At 39.9% G+C, this 17,038-nt stretch overlaps 1 protein-coding gene across 1 annotated transcript in view; it reads left to right on the top strand.

The window, feature by feature from the left end:
- Window positions 1-17,038, top strand: part of agmo (alkylglycerol monooxygenase) — a 69,960-nt gene that overhangs the window by 38,582 nt on the left and 14,340 nt on the right. Inside the window, exons 10-12 of the mRNA XM_074683786.1 lie at window positions 359-475; window positions 4,872-4,954; window positions 7,723-7,828. Of these exons, the coding sequence (XP_074539887.1) occupies window positions 359-475; window positions 4,872-4,954; window positions 7,723-7,828 (306 nt within the window). The remainder of the gene's footprint in view (window positions 1-358; window positions 476-4,871; window positions 4,955-7,722; window positions 7,829-17,038) is intronic.

The following is a 17,038-nucleotide window of genomic DNA, read 5'->3' as shown; positions in this document are numbered from 1 at the left end:
ATCATATCCTATCTTATTGTATCTTATCCCATTGTGTTCTATCGTACCAACAACCATATTGTGTATATATATATATATATATATATATATATATATATATATATATATATATATATATATATATATATATACACACACACACACATGTATCTTCTTGTCCTGTACTCACTTCATCAAAATGCCTATCTCAGATTAGATCTTACCTTATCTTACAGTAAAATATGTTTTGTTTTACTCTTCCTTTTTTATTTGAATTTTATTTTTTGTTAAATTACTTTTGTTAGGAAACTGATTAAAATATGATAAATCAATCTTAAGCACTTTGGAAAGCTGACCGTTTGTTTCTCTCTTTGTTCAGGTGACTGGAAAGGAAATCCCTCATCCTCCTGGCTGGTCTTTTCCTCAACAAGTTTATGTGGTCCTCCACTTCCTGCTGGTGTTATGGGCTTACCATGACCTGTTTGAAAACAAGACGGTATGTTTATCTAACAAAGCCTGGAAATCAAAGGTTTGGGTTCATATCGCCCAAGCTTTTTCTTTTCGGTGAGACAACCTGGTTTACTGCAGCTACCGCAGCGTTCATGCCCTTGTAACCCCTCATAAAAAGTAAGCCTTGGTGGTCCTGGGTTCTTAATTTGTGACTAAGACATTATTTGACTCAATTATACCGTGTGTTTGTTGTGGGTGCTCCGTGCTTTAGAGGAGTCCTCTACTTATCCTGCAGCAAAGAGCAGCTCTGTCTCACACCATGGCAGAATGAGTGATGGACGCTCCCTCCAGAACAACCTTTGTCTATTATTTTCCACTCCACGAGCCAAGAGACCCCCTTCCTCCTCCTCCCTCAGAAAAAAAGGAAACAGGTCTCCTCTGCAGTTATCTTTGGAAGCCTTTTTTCCCCAGGCATACTTTTGGTTAGCCAGAGAGTTCTGTCACGCCCAGCCCCTTCAAACTCCCAAATAAAACGTCCCGTCTTCTCGTGATGGCTACCTCCACGCTGCTGCTTCAGTTGTGGTCCCCCACCCCTCGCTCTGTTAAACACAAACACTCACACACCTCCCGTCCAGGGTCGAGGTTTCCTCCCCTTTGCTGCGAATGAAACACCAGCTGGTGGTCCAGCAGTGAACACAAACGCCTTAATTGTCAAGTCAACCATTTCCCAACCCAAACAGCCTTCAGGATGCAGCAATCAGGACTTGGAGGGAAAATAACAAAGTGAGCGCCCGGGCGCGGCGATAAATCATGTCACTCTTATGTATTTATACACACGTGTTCGCTAGCTGCTTATTTAGCTTGACAATTGATGATACACTGCCGGACAATTTATGGGCGCAGCGTTAATTCAAAGCCATGAAAACAAGGTTATTTCTAACAGGTCCAGGCTACTCTTCAATTACATCATCAGCCGGCCAACGTGTGCGCTTTATTATACCTCTGATGATCTCTGACTATTAGAGGCTGAAAGGGGAAGTGACCACGTCCTCATTTCTCATCTTAAGGCAACTCAACTCGACATGTGAGGTTTTTATAAGTGCAGAATTTAGACTTAAATACCTGCTGTTGCCTGAGTTACAGCTTTGAGGGTTGGGTTGTTAAGTCATCTTGAGTTTTGCATCATCCTAATGTAAAGTTTAACTCAGATTTTCATACCTATGTCAGTCTTTTACTAAGTTTGGAGCTCCTCAGCTGTAACTGTAGCTCACAGGTAGATACAGAGGACTTAAAGTTGAGATTCATTCTTTACAGCACAGCAGGCGACTCAAGAAGTGAGGCTGGAATTAGAGTTTAAAAACATCTAAGAGAAGATTAGAGCCTGCCATAATGTGCAGACTTCTGATTAGAGGCAATAAATGTGGCAATTCATGCTTTTTTCTGCACAATGCTTTCCTACAAATGCCAGGAACCAAACTCTTTAGATGCCAAAATCCAATCACTTGCAGTAGATTCTCGATTTTTATGCCGAATGTTTAAAATAGAAATGTGTCTCAGGCTGATAGTGTCCCTTTTGTAGATCATTTCCTGATTTGTAAATAAAACCAGAAGAGTTTTCTGGCTGCAACGGTTAGTCAAAGTAATCAACTACACCGACTATAATAATTCATTGATGTGAATATTGACAGCCCATGTGTTTTATCATTACTTTTATTATTATAGCCATAGGGTGAAATGAAATACCAGGCGGTAAACGCTCATCTGTAACTTCAGTTCACTGCATTTTTTTTCTATTCAGTTATTTGCTAATTTGCATTTTTAACAACCAACAATAATTTATGAACATACGTTGATCTTAACATTAATTTGTTGGACCACAATAATTGATTCTTGTTAGTAAACACTATTTTAAGTCATATTATGTATCCTATAATTTTCTTAGTCATTTTTTTAATTAAATGAAATTTAAAGGAAGGAGAAATAACACCAACATGCATCAGTTACACTGATCAAGTACTGCTAAATAATCATTAAATTAAAGAAATATTCAGAAAAATAGTTGTTAGATTAAACGATTAATCAAAAAAAGTTGTTAGATTAATAGATTAATCGAAAAATAGTTGTTCGATTAATTGATTAATTAAAAATTAATTGGTAGATTAATCGATTAATCAAAAAATAGTTGTTAGATTAATTGATTAATCAAAAAAGAAGTAGTTGCTAAATTAATTGGTTAATCAAAAAAATAGTTGTTAGATTAATTGATTAATCAAAAAAGAAGTAGTTGCTAAATTAATCGGTTAATCAAAAAAATAGTTGTTAGATTAATCCATTAATCAAAAAAAGAAGTAGTTGCCAGATTAATCATTTGAAAAATAATTGTTAGGACTGCCCTAAAACAAACATGGTTGCTAGCTGCTTAGCTAACTTTAGCTCCTCCCCTTTTAGTCCAGTACACACGTTGGTGCAACAAATCAACAAGTTGATGCTTAATCACATCCAACCTCACACTCTGCATTTTTCTTCTGCAATGCCTGTCCAATGAGCTTTCTTTACTCAGTGCCCACATTTTTCCTGACAGAAAGAAGCAGCTCGGTGCAGCGCTGATCATTTTGAGCAGATTAGGGAAAATGGACTCACTCTTAAAATACTCCATCCCACATGTTCGAGAGGATTTTCCAAATTGTCACCAAAATATCTTGACTTTGCTGACTTTGGAAGAAAGGTGAACTCAAAATAGTCCAGAGTATTTTGCAGTGAGCACCCCTCTTATTGCAAACTGATTTCCAACACTTCTCGAGTTTCCTCCGTTTTTATATTTTTCCTTTCCAGGAGTGTGATGGGAAATTATCCAAAAGGAATCAGGTTGTGGTTTTTACTGAAGTGATTTTGTGCCTTTTAGGATAACCCTCTGTTGGATGTCCTGGGTTCAAATCCATCCTGCATTCTCACCATGTTTCCTGCTCTATCCGCTGCATTTCCTCTCTGAATACAGGCACAAAAGCTTCAAAAAGTAAATAAAGGAAAACAAAAAACGTATATGTTACAAGAAAACTCAGTATTTTGACGTTTCTGCTGGACTAAAGGTTTTTAACTCAGTGATATCTCGCTCCAACAATCCTTCAAGAGCTTTATGATAAAAAACTCGACAGCAACATCCTGAATAATGAGTTAATCTGCTCCATCTCAGGGGACAACATCACACCATCACTCTACTGCCAGCAGATGTTAATTCTCATTCTGTCCTCAGCTGTTACTGCTGCAGTTTGCTGTTTAGTCACACAGAAAATTAGATGATGAAAGAAACAGTGCACGTTTGTAAGTCTGACTCCACCTGACGAGCAAAAGCCCGGGGATTTGTGGGGGATTTTCTCCTGAATGAGCAGCGCCCTGGGGTGATAGATATCCAAACAAAGGAGGAGATCATGTGACTGTAAGTTCATCCCTCGGGGTTAAACACACAGATGCCTTCATGTGACCTCTGATACCAAAATAATCATCCCTTAATAACGCTACTTTCTAAAAATAACTGTACCTGTAGCCTTTGACCTTTAGCACAATAATCACTCAGCTTTAATATGTTTTGACGGCTCAGTCTGACTCACTCTGGAAGATGGATCCAGGCCAGAAAATCCCACGTTTGATTCACGGAAAGTATGATTGTATCAGATCCCTTATGAGGCTTGGATAATGCAGCTCTTACGGGGGTTTATGGATTACAGCTCTTGGATAAACATAAAGACGTGGTGTTTTATTGCATCCTGTTGATGGCTTGATTTTGTGTTTACTATATAAGGCTGCACAGTATGGGAGCAGTCAGTGAAATCTGGCTGTCGAGCTCTGTATTGAGTGTCGGAGAAACCCAAACCGAAGCTGACAGCCTGCGGCATCCTCAGGAGACGCTGAGCTTCCAGCTGCTGCCCTCAGCCAAGGCCGTAGGTTAGGGAACGAAAATTAGGCAGTACATCACGTCCTGTTCTTCTGTCAGTTTCGTGTGTGCGTCCAAAAACGCTCAGAAAAGGTCAGCCTCCAATCTGCGTGGAACTTCTGCAGGGACTTTGGTTATTTTGGCTCCGTGCAGGGGCTGCAGACTGAACTCTCTTCTCCTGTGGTTGAGTCCCCCCGTCAAGACCCATCTGGGCTGATTAGAGCATTGGTGCAAACCAGGCATGTCAGTGCAGAGTAAGAGGCAGATTGCGCTGCGTTCTGCAGGATGCCGAATGTGCCAGTGCACTTATTTTGAAGGTCAGACATGTTTTGGTTGGCAGCGCGGCGTCAACAGGCTAACAGCCGTGTGGTTTCTCTCTGCTCTCCCTGTGAGCCCTGCTGTGATCGTAACTCAACCAGCCATGAGATTAATTTAAGGTTTAGGTTCTAATGTCTCTTTTCCCCAACCACATTTCTCATGCCATGCAATTTTTTTCTTTCTTTCTGGATCCTAGATTCTGTCGCAGTTCACCATCCTGGGAATGGTTCTGTACATCCTGCTCACCCTCACCTCAATGGGCTACATCATCGATCAGAGGTACGGCACTGACATTTGCTCATCCTCTGAATGATTGGTAGACTCCTACAGGATTTACAGTTTAACCTGTTTTGCCTTAGTCTATCACTGTCATTTTCTACTCACAATAAAAAGTCTCAACATAACTAAAACAACGTTTTCTACTTATATGCAAGTTGACAACTTACTAAGATTTTGGTTTGTAAAAAATAGTTTCCAAGTGGTTCCTGTCACATGACATCATCTGCTTCCTGCTTCTTCTGGCAGAAGACATGGTGGATGCAAATCACCCTGAATAGAGCCTATTTCATTCATTTCTTATGATTTTCTCCTCAACATATTTATAATTATTTAACAATTCAAGTCTCTAGATCAGGGGTCTGCAACCTTTATTGTCATAAGTGCCATTTTTCCTCAGCTCACCTGGATCAAAGTCATTTCCGAGCCACAAAATCTACTTTATCCTCACAATAAAGACAAAAAGTATTTTTTTAAATTCTTAATAAATTTGCAAATATATTTCCAAAATGTTTTAAATTAAAAAATTCACAAAAAAATGAAAAAAGAAAGATTTAAATATTTTTTTGACGTTTGAATTTTTTTCAAATAAAAAAAAAAACAGAATGCAATTTGCATAAAATTAAAAAACTTGAAATTTGCAAAAAAATTTCAACAAATTTTCAGAATTTAAAAAAATTGACAAAAAACTCTAAAAATTTTGAAATGCATAAAATACTCAAAATTTTCAAACAATTTTGGAACTTCCACAATTTGCTAAATTTTAGAAAAAGTTTAAGTAAATGAATGTTCCAAATTAAGAAAAAAATGAAATTATTAACTTGAATTTAATAATATATATCAATAATGTTGCTCAACTCATCATTTTTTATAATGTCTTGACGCACAATTTTATTTGGTGTCAATATCTTAAATCTTCAACATCCCCTATAAGAGAAATAAGACTCCTTATTTCAATAATACTTTTTAAAGCTACAAGGAGCCACAGCAAAGGAGTCAAAGAGCTGCATGAGGCTCCAGACCCGGGGGTTGCAGACCGTTGCTCTCGAAAAAAAAATTGTTTCAAAGGAAGCAGGAGGAGGTTTTCATCGCAAAAAAAAAAAAACTCTTAATGCCCTTGTACACTGAATCCACTATTTTCGGATATTTTTAAAAAAATCTGTAATCAAACAAAAAAGTGTCACTCAAAGACACCCTGCACGCTAAATCTGATTAATTAATAATCTGATTAATTAACATTTATTGGGAAATTTGCTTTATGAGAAAAATGGAATCATCACACAGTCATCAAGCGATTGATCCAGAGCTGCGGCTGTCAGTATTTGTTTGTGTTTTCCGTGGTATGCACGCACACACAGACAAACACACACACACACACCTACACAAGTCTTTATTCATCATCCAAACATAGCCTGAAATGTGTAGGGAAAATGTTTTGGAAAATGTAAAATATGATGTTGCAAGCTGCCTACGGTGTCTCTGAATGGCCAAACTACCCTGGAAACCAACAGGACGGATGCGAGAAAACTAAAAAAAAACAAACCTCTTCCGAAAAAATTATAATGAATGAAACTTTTGGCTTGAGAGTGTCAAATTTCTTTTTTAATGTGCGTCAATTTTGTACGAAAAAAATGTGCTCTGTGCACAAAGACCTTCACACCCAGACAAGGTAATGAACCACTTTGCCTACAGGGGGCGCCAAAACTGACCCAAACTGAAGTTCCTCGCAGGAGCTTTAAAACCCACCAGAAGTGCTCTTCAAATAAGCCTAGCTACTCAACCATTTGGGCTAGCACAAAAATTAAAACATCTCCTTTAAGAAGAAAAGCCCAGCTTTATGGAATTATCCCTGTTATTATAATTCTGCATAGAAATCTACATGCAACGATGGTCCAATGACATGCAATAATTAATGCAAGCCGTTTTCATTACCAAAACTGTTCAGATATTAAATGTAGCCTAAAACAAATTCAAATGGTTCCCTAAAAGAAGAAAAAATGAGCATTTCAGGGATGATTTCTGACTCTTTAAAAGACAAAAAAACAAACAAACGTACAGGTTGCCCATATGATACTCATGTGATAAAGAGTTTTAATGTGCTGAAATGTAAATCTGTGTTTGTTAATGAAGATCTGCCACAAGAAAACATTAAACATCCTTTACTTGTGAAAGAGCTTGATTAATGGACAGCCTGCGACAGAGAGGGAGTGCATGAAGAAGTGTTTTCTATGAGTTTAGCTTCAGCTAGCACAGCTGTCATGCTAACAACAACACCTCACAAGTTGAAAACTAACCGAGCTGAACGTTGGAGAGTTTGTCTTCAAACTATCGTCTGACTGAGCTCTGGCAGCGTTCAACACTTCTGGCTCGGCTCCTGGTGGCAGCGAGCTGGGCTGAAAATATGATGTGACGGCTGCCACAGGCTGCTTTGGACAGGCTAAGTGGGTTAGCTTTGATTCAAGTCACATAAACTGTGCGTTACTTCAGAATAGTTCAGGCCTCATTTTGAAGTTGTCGCTTATTTTGGGGTGTTGAACTTTTGGCCTGACAGTGAAGAGGATCAGAGAAACAGTTTACATGCTTTTATACGAAGTTAAACTCCTATTTTTGTCAATGTACTGACAGTTCTTAATCTTAGGAAGCTTTCTCCACCAAAATTCAGAATTTTACCCTTAAAATATCACAGACGGGGGCATTTTAAGGCCAGGAGTTTGATAAGTTAAAAGTGTTTTATACTTAAAGCTCTTGGCTGATGTTTCCTTGTCTTCCAGGCCGACAGCAGCCATCCTGGAGTTTGTGCGCTGTGTCATCATGGTGACGATGCAGAAGTATGACTATGTGACGCCCCCGCTGTCTTCGCTAGCTGTCCCCACTGAGGTAAGACCTGAGAAGTGTCTCTTCTGATTCTCCAAAACGAAACTCTCCCAGCAGTCCATAGTTAGTCTGCATTTTCAACATGGGGCCTAAGTCCCGGGGAGATCATGCAAAACTGGACAATGACATATCAAGAAAAAATAAAAGTGATTGCAAAACACCACCAGACCAGAAGAGGGCAGTAAGGCAACAACAAAGGCCCTTCAACAAAATTAAAAGTGCTTTATTGTTTTTCTGTATTCTTTATTCAAATTGCTTTAGATTCCTTATTTAAAGTTTTTATATTCTCTATTTGAACCTTTTTATACAACTCAAGTCTGACAGAGCCCCTCACAAGATATCCTAGGTGTCTGGACTGTGGGTCCATGTACAACTAAAAACTGTGAACATTGAACCTTAAAAGGACACTAAAGAAGGAGACAGAGAGGCCGTGTAGCACTGAAGTTAGCCTGTTAGCATGGAGGAGCTTCAGCCTGTGCTGGGATGGATGGTGCTTTATTTCACCGTTGATGGATTTGTTGACACTTGGAAAGAGATGAAGTGCTGGTGACAAAGCCGTCATAGGTTGAAGGGTTTTTCAAAAGCCTCAAACTGGGCTGCTTCCCTGTCTAAAGCATGAAGATAGCAGTCATCGATCGTTGTTTCCCGCTTAAAAGTGAGCCTCCTGGGCCTGTATGCATGACAAGCCATTAGCAGGGAAAAGGGACTGTTTGTACTAACGGTGAAAAGAAAAGTTGATTAGCAGTTTGCATGGTACACCCCACTATTACAGGCGCTAACGGCAGGATAATAGCTCCTGTTCGGCTGTTTAAAGGCAGACATTGCGCAACACGATATTGTCTGAGACGAAATATGCAAAGACAGAGGACAATCCTTTGGAAAGGTGAGGATGTGTATACAGCAAATTTAGATTTAGGAGACACATTCTTTCAGTGAACAGATAAAATAAGGAAGACAAACTAGCAGGGCTCACTGCTTTCAGTTTAACAAATTTGATCCCCTCTTTGCTTTTATACGTCAGGACTTCCAAGATGTGTGTGGTGAAATGTTGGAGTTCATAAACTGCTTTAAGAGTTATTCATAGAGGTACTGAGGCATTGCTGTGGTGCTTGTTCCTCAAAGCAGCTTTCATATTACTGATTTTATTATAGAGGTTTTTCTACTGTGGGCTCAGAAACACCACACACATTTACTCTGGTCAAGATCGCCAAACTTTCTCTTTCTCTTTAATTACCTGATCGACTCACAGATAACAACTGTTTGTGTTTCTCCAACTAAAAAATGTTTTTCTTGATCTTCTCTCAGTCACACCATTACTGCTCACCAAGTTTATTGCTGTTTATGAGTGATAGACATGCGCAGTTGGACCAGTGGCGTTTTCTCCCGGAGGCCAAGGGAAGCCATGCTTCCTCACTTTTTTCCGACTGTAGCTGTGTTTTAATGAAAATACTCCTTTATAACAGTTTCGATAATTCTTCTGTGTTTCATCACTGTCATCTCCTCCTTATTTCTCTCCTCTACTTATTGAGCATTTTACGATGTGTAAAACAGCGCCCTCCTAAATGTTATGCTTTGAATGAGTGGTGAAAATATGATACTGCACACTGTTGTCCGCAAGGAAGCCAAGCAGAGTTGGCGTCCCTTCGCGAAAAAAAAAAGAATGATTAACCAATCAGATGAGGCTGCGGTCATGACACTGCTCACCTGTGATTGGCCAAGACTGTGTCAAGGGAAGCCACCCCGTCTTTGGCCTCAAACCAATCAAATCACAGTATCCTCATCATCATCAAGCCATCATCAATGAAATCAGTGATATCAGCACATTAGCAGTGTGCATGAAGCGGCCGGTTGTGTGTTTAAGTGGGCGGTTGAATTAATTAATACGATGTTTAAGCTAAGTCAAGAGGACAATGTACGTGTGTGAATAAGTGACTGAGGGTGGGAGAGTGAAAGGGCGTGTGTCGTTGTTCAAAGTAAGTAAAATAAGCGCTCTCTGGGCGCTCTAACAGGTCGCTCCATTACATGAAATAGCGATATACAAGCTGCAACATAGTCTTTTATGTACCACACTCCCTAAAAATCATACAGATTAGAGGCTTTGTCTCACTTGGCTTCCTCAAAAAAAATCCCCACGCCACGCCACTGAGTTGGACTCTGTTTGATGGGGTTTTCCAGAAGATTCCCCTTAATTATGACTTAATCTACACCTGCGTCTCTTTCTTGGTGTAATACGTTAACTGAACGATTATTTGCAGTTTTGCATGGGGCTAACGCTGCAGCTAAACAGGCCGTTCCTTAACAGAATGTTAATTACTAAAATAAGATCCATTCCTGAGGACTTCTCCTGTGTTTGAACAGCTGCTGTAAACTGGATTTCCACTGACACGTTCAGATGAAGGTCTCCAGTTTAGAGGGTCACTCTTTAAACCGGGAGCTGACAGAGACACATTTACACTATCAGACTCAAAGAAGACCGTTGTTAAGGAATGGGGCTGTCAATCGATTAAGATATTTAATCACGATTAATCATATGATTGTTCATAATTAACTCGCAATTAATCTCGAATAGATCACACTTTTTTTTTCTTTTTTCATTTTTGAACAATAGCGGGTGTGAGAGGGCTGTTTCTGACCAAAACAGCTTAACATCAGTTAATTGTGTTTTACCTAAGTTAGTGGCTTTAGGATAAATTTGAATAAACACATTACTATTGTGTCAATTTTGAAAGCCCTAATTAGGAATTATTGAACCAAGTCCATCACAGCTGGAAGAGGGGCAGGGAATAAAAGCACTGTGGGTGCTCCACCAATCAGAAACATTCAGCTTGCAGGCCCCGCCCACCAAAGTTCCTGAACATCTGGAAAGTACAACCCCCAAAATCGGGCTGTTTTTAGGGTTTGGGTTTATTAACCCAGGAATTCAGCTACATTCCTACAGTGTTTGGTAGATTTTCTTTTAAATACATCCGCTTTTTTCAAATCCTATAAACAAACTTCAGTCGGTCAAAGTAAACATTAACTCTTGCACACTTTTGTAGCTTTAGCCACCGTTCATTTTCTTCACATATGCGAGAATTATCCAGCTTACGGATCCAAATCCTGGAGCTCCAGATTCAGAGCTTTTAAGATGATTAGCACAAAGCAACAAAACACTCGACTACACCTGAAAAACAGAAGTTTAATCTGCTTAAAACTGAGCTGCAGCTTACGGCTCCAATCTCCCTTTTTATTTTTTTCTTTCTAGGAAAACATGACATTTTTTTAAGCATAAAAAGATTCTGGAGAAAAATCTGAGAGACAAAGTTAATCAGACATGAAGTGAAAACAGGAAGAGAAATGAGGGAACATTTCAGTGATGTGCTGCCAGAGGAGAGGAAATAAAACTCCCTCAATCCTGAAATAATCGTCCAGTTAAAAGTGTAAATGAAGCGTTTTCATTCAGATCTTCATACGACTCAATCATGCGTCCCTGGTGTGTGTGTGTGTGTGTGAGTGTGTGTGGAGCCTGTTTGGCAGTGACTGTGTGTGTTGTGTGGTCTGGTTTGTGTATGAGCTGGGTGCTAAGTCCAGCCCTGCAGGCCTGTGATCTACGAGTCCAGATGCGTCGCCCAATTGACCAAAAAATTGGCGTTTCTTTCTGGCTCTGGCAGCCCGACTGTAGATGGCGGCTGACCTCTCATTACTCGCCCTCGCTGCTCGCCGTCCCAGCCGGTGTGAACCAGAGCAACACTTCTGGAACCAATTAGCGCCGTCTGCTGCTAACTAGAGCTGGCTGATGAGATTTGCACGTGAGCGCTGAATCGCAGCTTTTTTATTACGCTGCGACTCCACATCTGCTGCGCTCAGGTGTTCGAGAGACGACTCCAGGCTTTCCCAGCCTTTTCTTTCTCTCACAAACTAAATAAAAGTGAATGACTTATGGTTTGCTTAAAGCTGCGTCTCAAACCGAGCGCAGATCCAATCAGCTCTGGAGCGAAGAGATCTTGATTTACGCTGCACGTGCTCCACGCCTGTGTCGCTTCCTACAACGAGTCATTAGGCCTCATTTTAAGTCGCAGTACATCAGGTTGAGCTGAATAAACGTCTCGCTTGCAGGTGGGGCTCGTTGAAAAACCTCAAATCTACTTGAAAAGACTCTTGACATGTTCGAACCCTTTGCTCAGAATGAAAGAAGAGGCAGGAAAAAGAAAACCACCCTCAAACTTTAAGCTGCTTTAATGATATACGAGTGTGACGCATGAGGTGAACGGCCAGCTCTTTGTCTCAGACGGGAGGCGGGTTTTGAAGTGGTGCCAGTCAATTAAGCGTCACTTGAAATGGAGGAGGGGGAACTCACATTTAATTGTATTCAGGCTCAGAAAAAAGTAAAGGGAGGGACTGCAGAAAAAAAACTACAAAAACTGGGTTGGTTTGTGGTCCTTCAAACCCAGTGGTGTGATATACGGCACCCTTAAAGCTCACAGCGGTATTTATAGCAGCTCTGGAGATTTCCCTTGTAAAGCTGCAGGCTTGACCCGTAAACCAGGGCTGCCTCTTTCGCTCCCAGCCGCCCACTCGCTGGCCCAAACCAGAGTCTGTGTCGCTCTCATGAAGACGTTATGTGTGGGGTGTTACGTGTGTTTGCTGTAAGCCAGTATAAGCATCTGTTTGTGTGGAGAGAGGCTGTGAACTTGGGTTCAACCTCACGCACGCACATGATGTGATTGCTCGTGTTTCGTTGTTGATTCTTTGAGCTTTATCACAAAAAAAACCTTAATCTTACAAAGTGTTTTTGTCTTGCTTTCGGTAAAAAGTGACTTTTTAGACTTAATATGAGCCACATTCACCTGACGGGTCCAGAATAATATCTGATTTCAAGTTATTTAAAGGCAAAAATGAGGCCTAGATTTCTTGTGAAAAGTAAAAAAAAAAAAATCTGCAAGAGAGAAAAGTTTGTAAGAGAAAAGTTTGTTGTATCAAGACACATTTTTCTTACCCCACTGGCAGATATCTTTACTTGCTACTAGTAATTCAGACCTCATTTTTGTTTCTTAATATCTTGAAATAAATAAACACAAAACCTGTTTCTGGATTTGTCTGTTGAATAGAACAGAATAGAACAGAATAGAATAGAATATTATTCACATGTCTGTGAATACCATGATGCTACTCTGCCTTCTGGTATTCCCTCTGTTGCTGGGTTAGCACAGCTAGCTCGTCCATCTTATTGGAGATAGATCTTACGTTCCCAATAACGATGGATGGAAGGACAGGTCCATGTCATCACTTCTTAGCTTACACCTGAGAACCAGCACGTTGTCCTCACCTCCTTCTCCTCACCTTGTGGGAACCATCCGGCCTTGCACCAGTTAGCATTGAGATCCCAGCTAACAGCTGATTTCACATGTAAACAATGCGAAACGTGATGAATAAAAAATGTATGTACTTAGATTTCAATGATAAATTTATCATATCTAACTTGTCTACAATAACTTTTCACAGTCATTTTAATTTTTTAAAGACCTTTACCTCCTTTTTTTCTGCATGGGGGCCGGAACCATTTGATTAATCAGTGAATAATCAGCAGTGGCTATTAAGTAGTATTTTTGCTTGAACTGCTTTAACTTAAAAATCCTTAAAATTGTCTGTCTCAGCAATTAACTAAAATCAGAGTCAGAATCAAGTTTTATTGCCAAGTACATTTGAATATACAAGGAATTTGTCTTGCTGTGTTGGTGCTAACAATTAACAAGAAAATAATAAAAATGCCAATAGAATACAGAAAAAGTTAAGATGAAAAAATAAGCACATTTACAAAAATACATATAATAATAATAATAATAATAATAATAATAATAATAATAATAATAATAACAATAATAATAATTATAATAATAATAATAATAATGATAATAATAATAAAAATTATTATTATTATTATTATTATTATTTTTATCATTATTATTATTATTATCATCATCATCATTATTATTATTGTAAAAATAAAAGATTGAGAATATTAACTGAAAAACATAATAATAATAATTATTATGAGAAACAGAAGATACAAGGTGCAACTGGAGCTGTGCAAAAAGGACGATAGACTGTAAAAAAAATTGTACATAGTCTCTCCGGCGTTACTCATCTGTTCCTGATGCAGTGAAATGAAGCCAATAGCCTCCAGTCTTCTAAAACCGGATGTTGCCCTTCGGAAATGACAAGGAAGAAAGCACAGAGAATTGTAGAGGATACATTTCCATAACGTCTATGGCTTAAAGTTGCATTAAAACCAAACAAGTTGCTGGTTGCTTTTAGGAAATCTCTTACAAAAACCTGTATTCAAGAAGTGAACGTGAAGCTTTAACATCACACACTGGTTTAGTAACCCGTTTCATTTCATGAGTTTCAGTTTTTTGTAGCAATAGTCACCACATTTGGACAGAAACGATCGTTATATTACTTCACATCTGTCCTGATTTCAGGTTTTTGTGGTGGCACAAACTTTTTCTCTCCTCCTCTCTTATTTTTCTCCAAATCAGAAAAAAGCAGCCAATCTGTGGGAGCTTGACTCCTGTAATGGCATTTCTACTTAAATTAGACTCAAATGGCAAATTCAGAAGTTTGGCATCCAACAAATTATATCACTTTGTTTTATCCAATCCTCAGTTAGTGCAGTTTCCTCACGAACAGGAAGTAGAATCAGTACCACTGTGACCTCAGGGGCAGAATGTCACAACAGTTTAACTGCTTTTTTATTACAGGCTTGTTGAACCTGATTGGGTTTTAATGTCTGCTGGTGTTTGTTACAGTCTGTGCGTGTGTGTGTGTGTGTGTGTGTGTGTCCACTCACACATGCTCCTCTGTGTGCTGAGTGTGTGGCAGTCTGAGAGGAGGGAGGGTCTCAGTGTTTGTGCTGTAATGATGTAACACATGTTTTCAGACAGTTTGCCCGGAGGCTCGTGGAAACATGCTGCTGAGCAGAAACGTGTACATGTCAGAGGAACGAAAGTGTTTTTCTCTTAAATCAACTTTGAACTGCAGTTACTGCAGAGTTATTACAGGGCAGGGAGCATAAAAATACACCTGTTGTCTACGACTGAGAGAAAAAAGTGTATTCAGGTCTTCAGAATCAGTTTTTTAGATTATAGAGTTAAAATAAAAATACATTAAAAAAAATCCTTTATTCCCGTGTTACATTTGTTTTAACTTTTCTGAATAAAAAAAAAAAGTCTGTAAACCTTAAACCTGTTGACTCCTGGTCTGGCTCCACTCATGATGTCCATTTGTTGTTGTAGTCAAGCCAAATATACTCTGGTTTTGACACAGTTTGTTTTATTTTGAAAGTTTATGGGTGTTTTTAAGTAGTTTCCGTGCATGACTTCCTCTCCCGCTAGACTTTCCCTCTGTGATTTAGAATAGAATAGAAAAGAGGGGAAATTAAGGAGGAGTCAGTTAAGAAAACAAAAGTAAGAAAGTGTATAGAAAGTGCAAAAAGCTCCATAAGAAAATAGATGCTGACAGCTTGTCCATCATTGTCCAGTTCAGCCAGCCTCCACCTCCACAGGGTCCAGGACTGAGCTTCTTCAGCAGTCTGTTCAGTCTCTGTCTCCTGTCTGTGAATAGCATGATGCTACTCTGCCTTCTGGTATTCCCGCTGTTGCTGGGTTAGCATGGCTAGCTCATCCATCTTATTGGAGATAGATCTTACGTTCCCAATAACGATGGATGGAAGCACAGGTTCATGTCGTCACTTCTTAGCTCACACCTGAGAACCAGCACGTCCTCTTCACCTCCTTCTCCTCACCTTGTGGGGAAACATCCGGCCTAGCACCAGTTAGCATTGACATGCTACAGGCTGCTAACAGCTGATTTCACATGTAAACAATGCAGCCATGGTTACATGTAGGATCTCCAGACAAACACAGGAGAAAAAGTAGTAAAAATATCGCTGAAGACAAAACCACTTTGGTGTCCATGACCAACAAATGAGCCATACAGAGTAATGATCCACTCCAAATACAAAGATTACAAAAGAGTGACCAAATAATGTCAAGAAACAGTCAAAGAAGAGAGAGCTGCTGCAACAGGCAGCCATCATCAACAGGGCGCTCTCTAGGTGAACTGATGGCTCAAGGAAGTGTGTGAGTGTCTGTTTGGCGTAAAATCTAAGAGGGACTGGAGACTTATGGGCCCCTACTCTTGTGACGTCAAAAAACTTTGTCTGATTTTGTGTTCTGTGAGTTTCTCTTGATCTCAAAACTACTGTAGTAAGAGACTTGTTTCTTTCTGAGGTCAAAGGGTTAACTTTGTCTGTTTTTCTTTTGTTTCCTATACGGATGACATGCTGTGTGTCCTTTAGATAAATGAGTTCAAGAAGTGGTTTATTGACTCATGCAAGTTTGACACTGGAGAAGCAGACTCAAATCTGCATAATCCAGCTCAATCCAAGATATTAAAAAGCTTTTAAATAGTTCTCACACCCTGTTTGATTTTCCATCGTTTCATCCTTTTCCAGTCACAAAGTGCCGCTCTATGAGGGGGAGACGAATGCTGGAGGAGGTCAGAACAATATTATGGAGAGCCCGTCAAACACAAAGGCTCAGGGCGGATTTAGCTTTAACACATCACTTGACTCCTCTGTGAAAGCTTGGTCCATCCCGCCCCGTGTTTCCCGCTCTCGCAGCGAGAGGTCGGCGTTATCAGAGGGAGGTGTTTCCACTCCCCGGCCCTCAGGTGTGGGAGGTCAACAGCCTCTTTTTTCTATCTGAAGCAGGAATGTGTGGTAGCGAGAAGCAGCGCAGAGGTTAACGGGATTGTTTGCAGCAGTGGAAACTCTGCGAGCATGACATCATGTGAGCGCTCGCAGGAGTGGAAAGGAAAGGAAATCTCCTCCCAGGGAGAAAATGGAGGGATTTGAAAGAGAAGCGGCGGGCAGGACTGTTCCGTTGGAGTAAACAGCGGGGTGGTCGAGCGTACGCAGTGTGAAATATTATCACTCAATGTGCAGGGGATCGAGCCCGTCAAAGAGTAACCGCTTGGTTTATGTTGTCAAACCACTTGCCAGGTAAAGCTGTGGAAATCTCGCAGAAATTGGTCCTCTGGGGGATCTCCAGCAGTATTTAGTTTGGCTTTCAGGGCTTGGTTTTCTGAGGCCGGCGTTGACTTGCTTTTGAATTTGTCTTCCTATTTGTGCTTTAACTCATGAGTGAAACACAACAGTCACACAGTTTATGA

The sequence above is a fragment of the Halichoeres trimaculatus genome, unplaced genomic scaffold, assembly GCF_033239565.1.
Source record: "Halichoeres trimaculatus isolate MK-OKI-2021-1 unplaced genomic scaffold, fHalTri1.1 fHalTri1_scaffold_12, whole genome shotgun sequence".
Lineage (NCBI taxonomy): Eukaryota > Metazoa > Chordata > Actinopteri > Labriformes > Labridae > Halichoeres > Halichoeres trimaculatus.
Note: the sequence above shows the minus strand (reverse complement) of the source record. Positions and strands in the feature narration are given on the sequence as shown.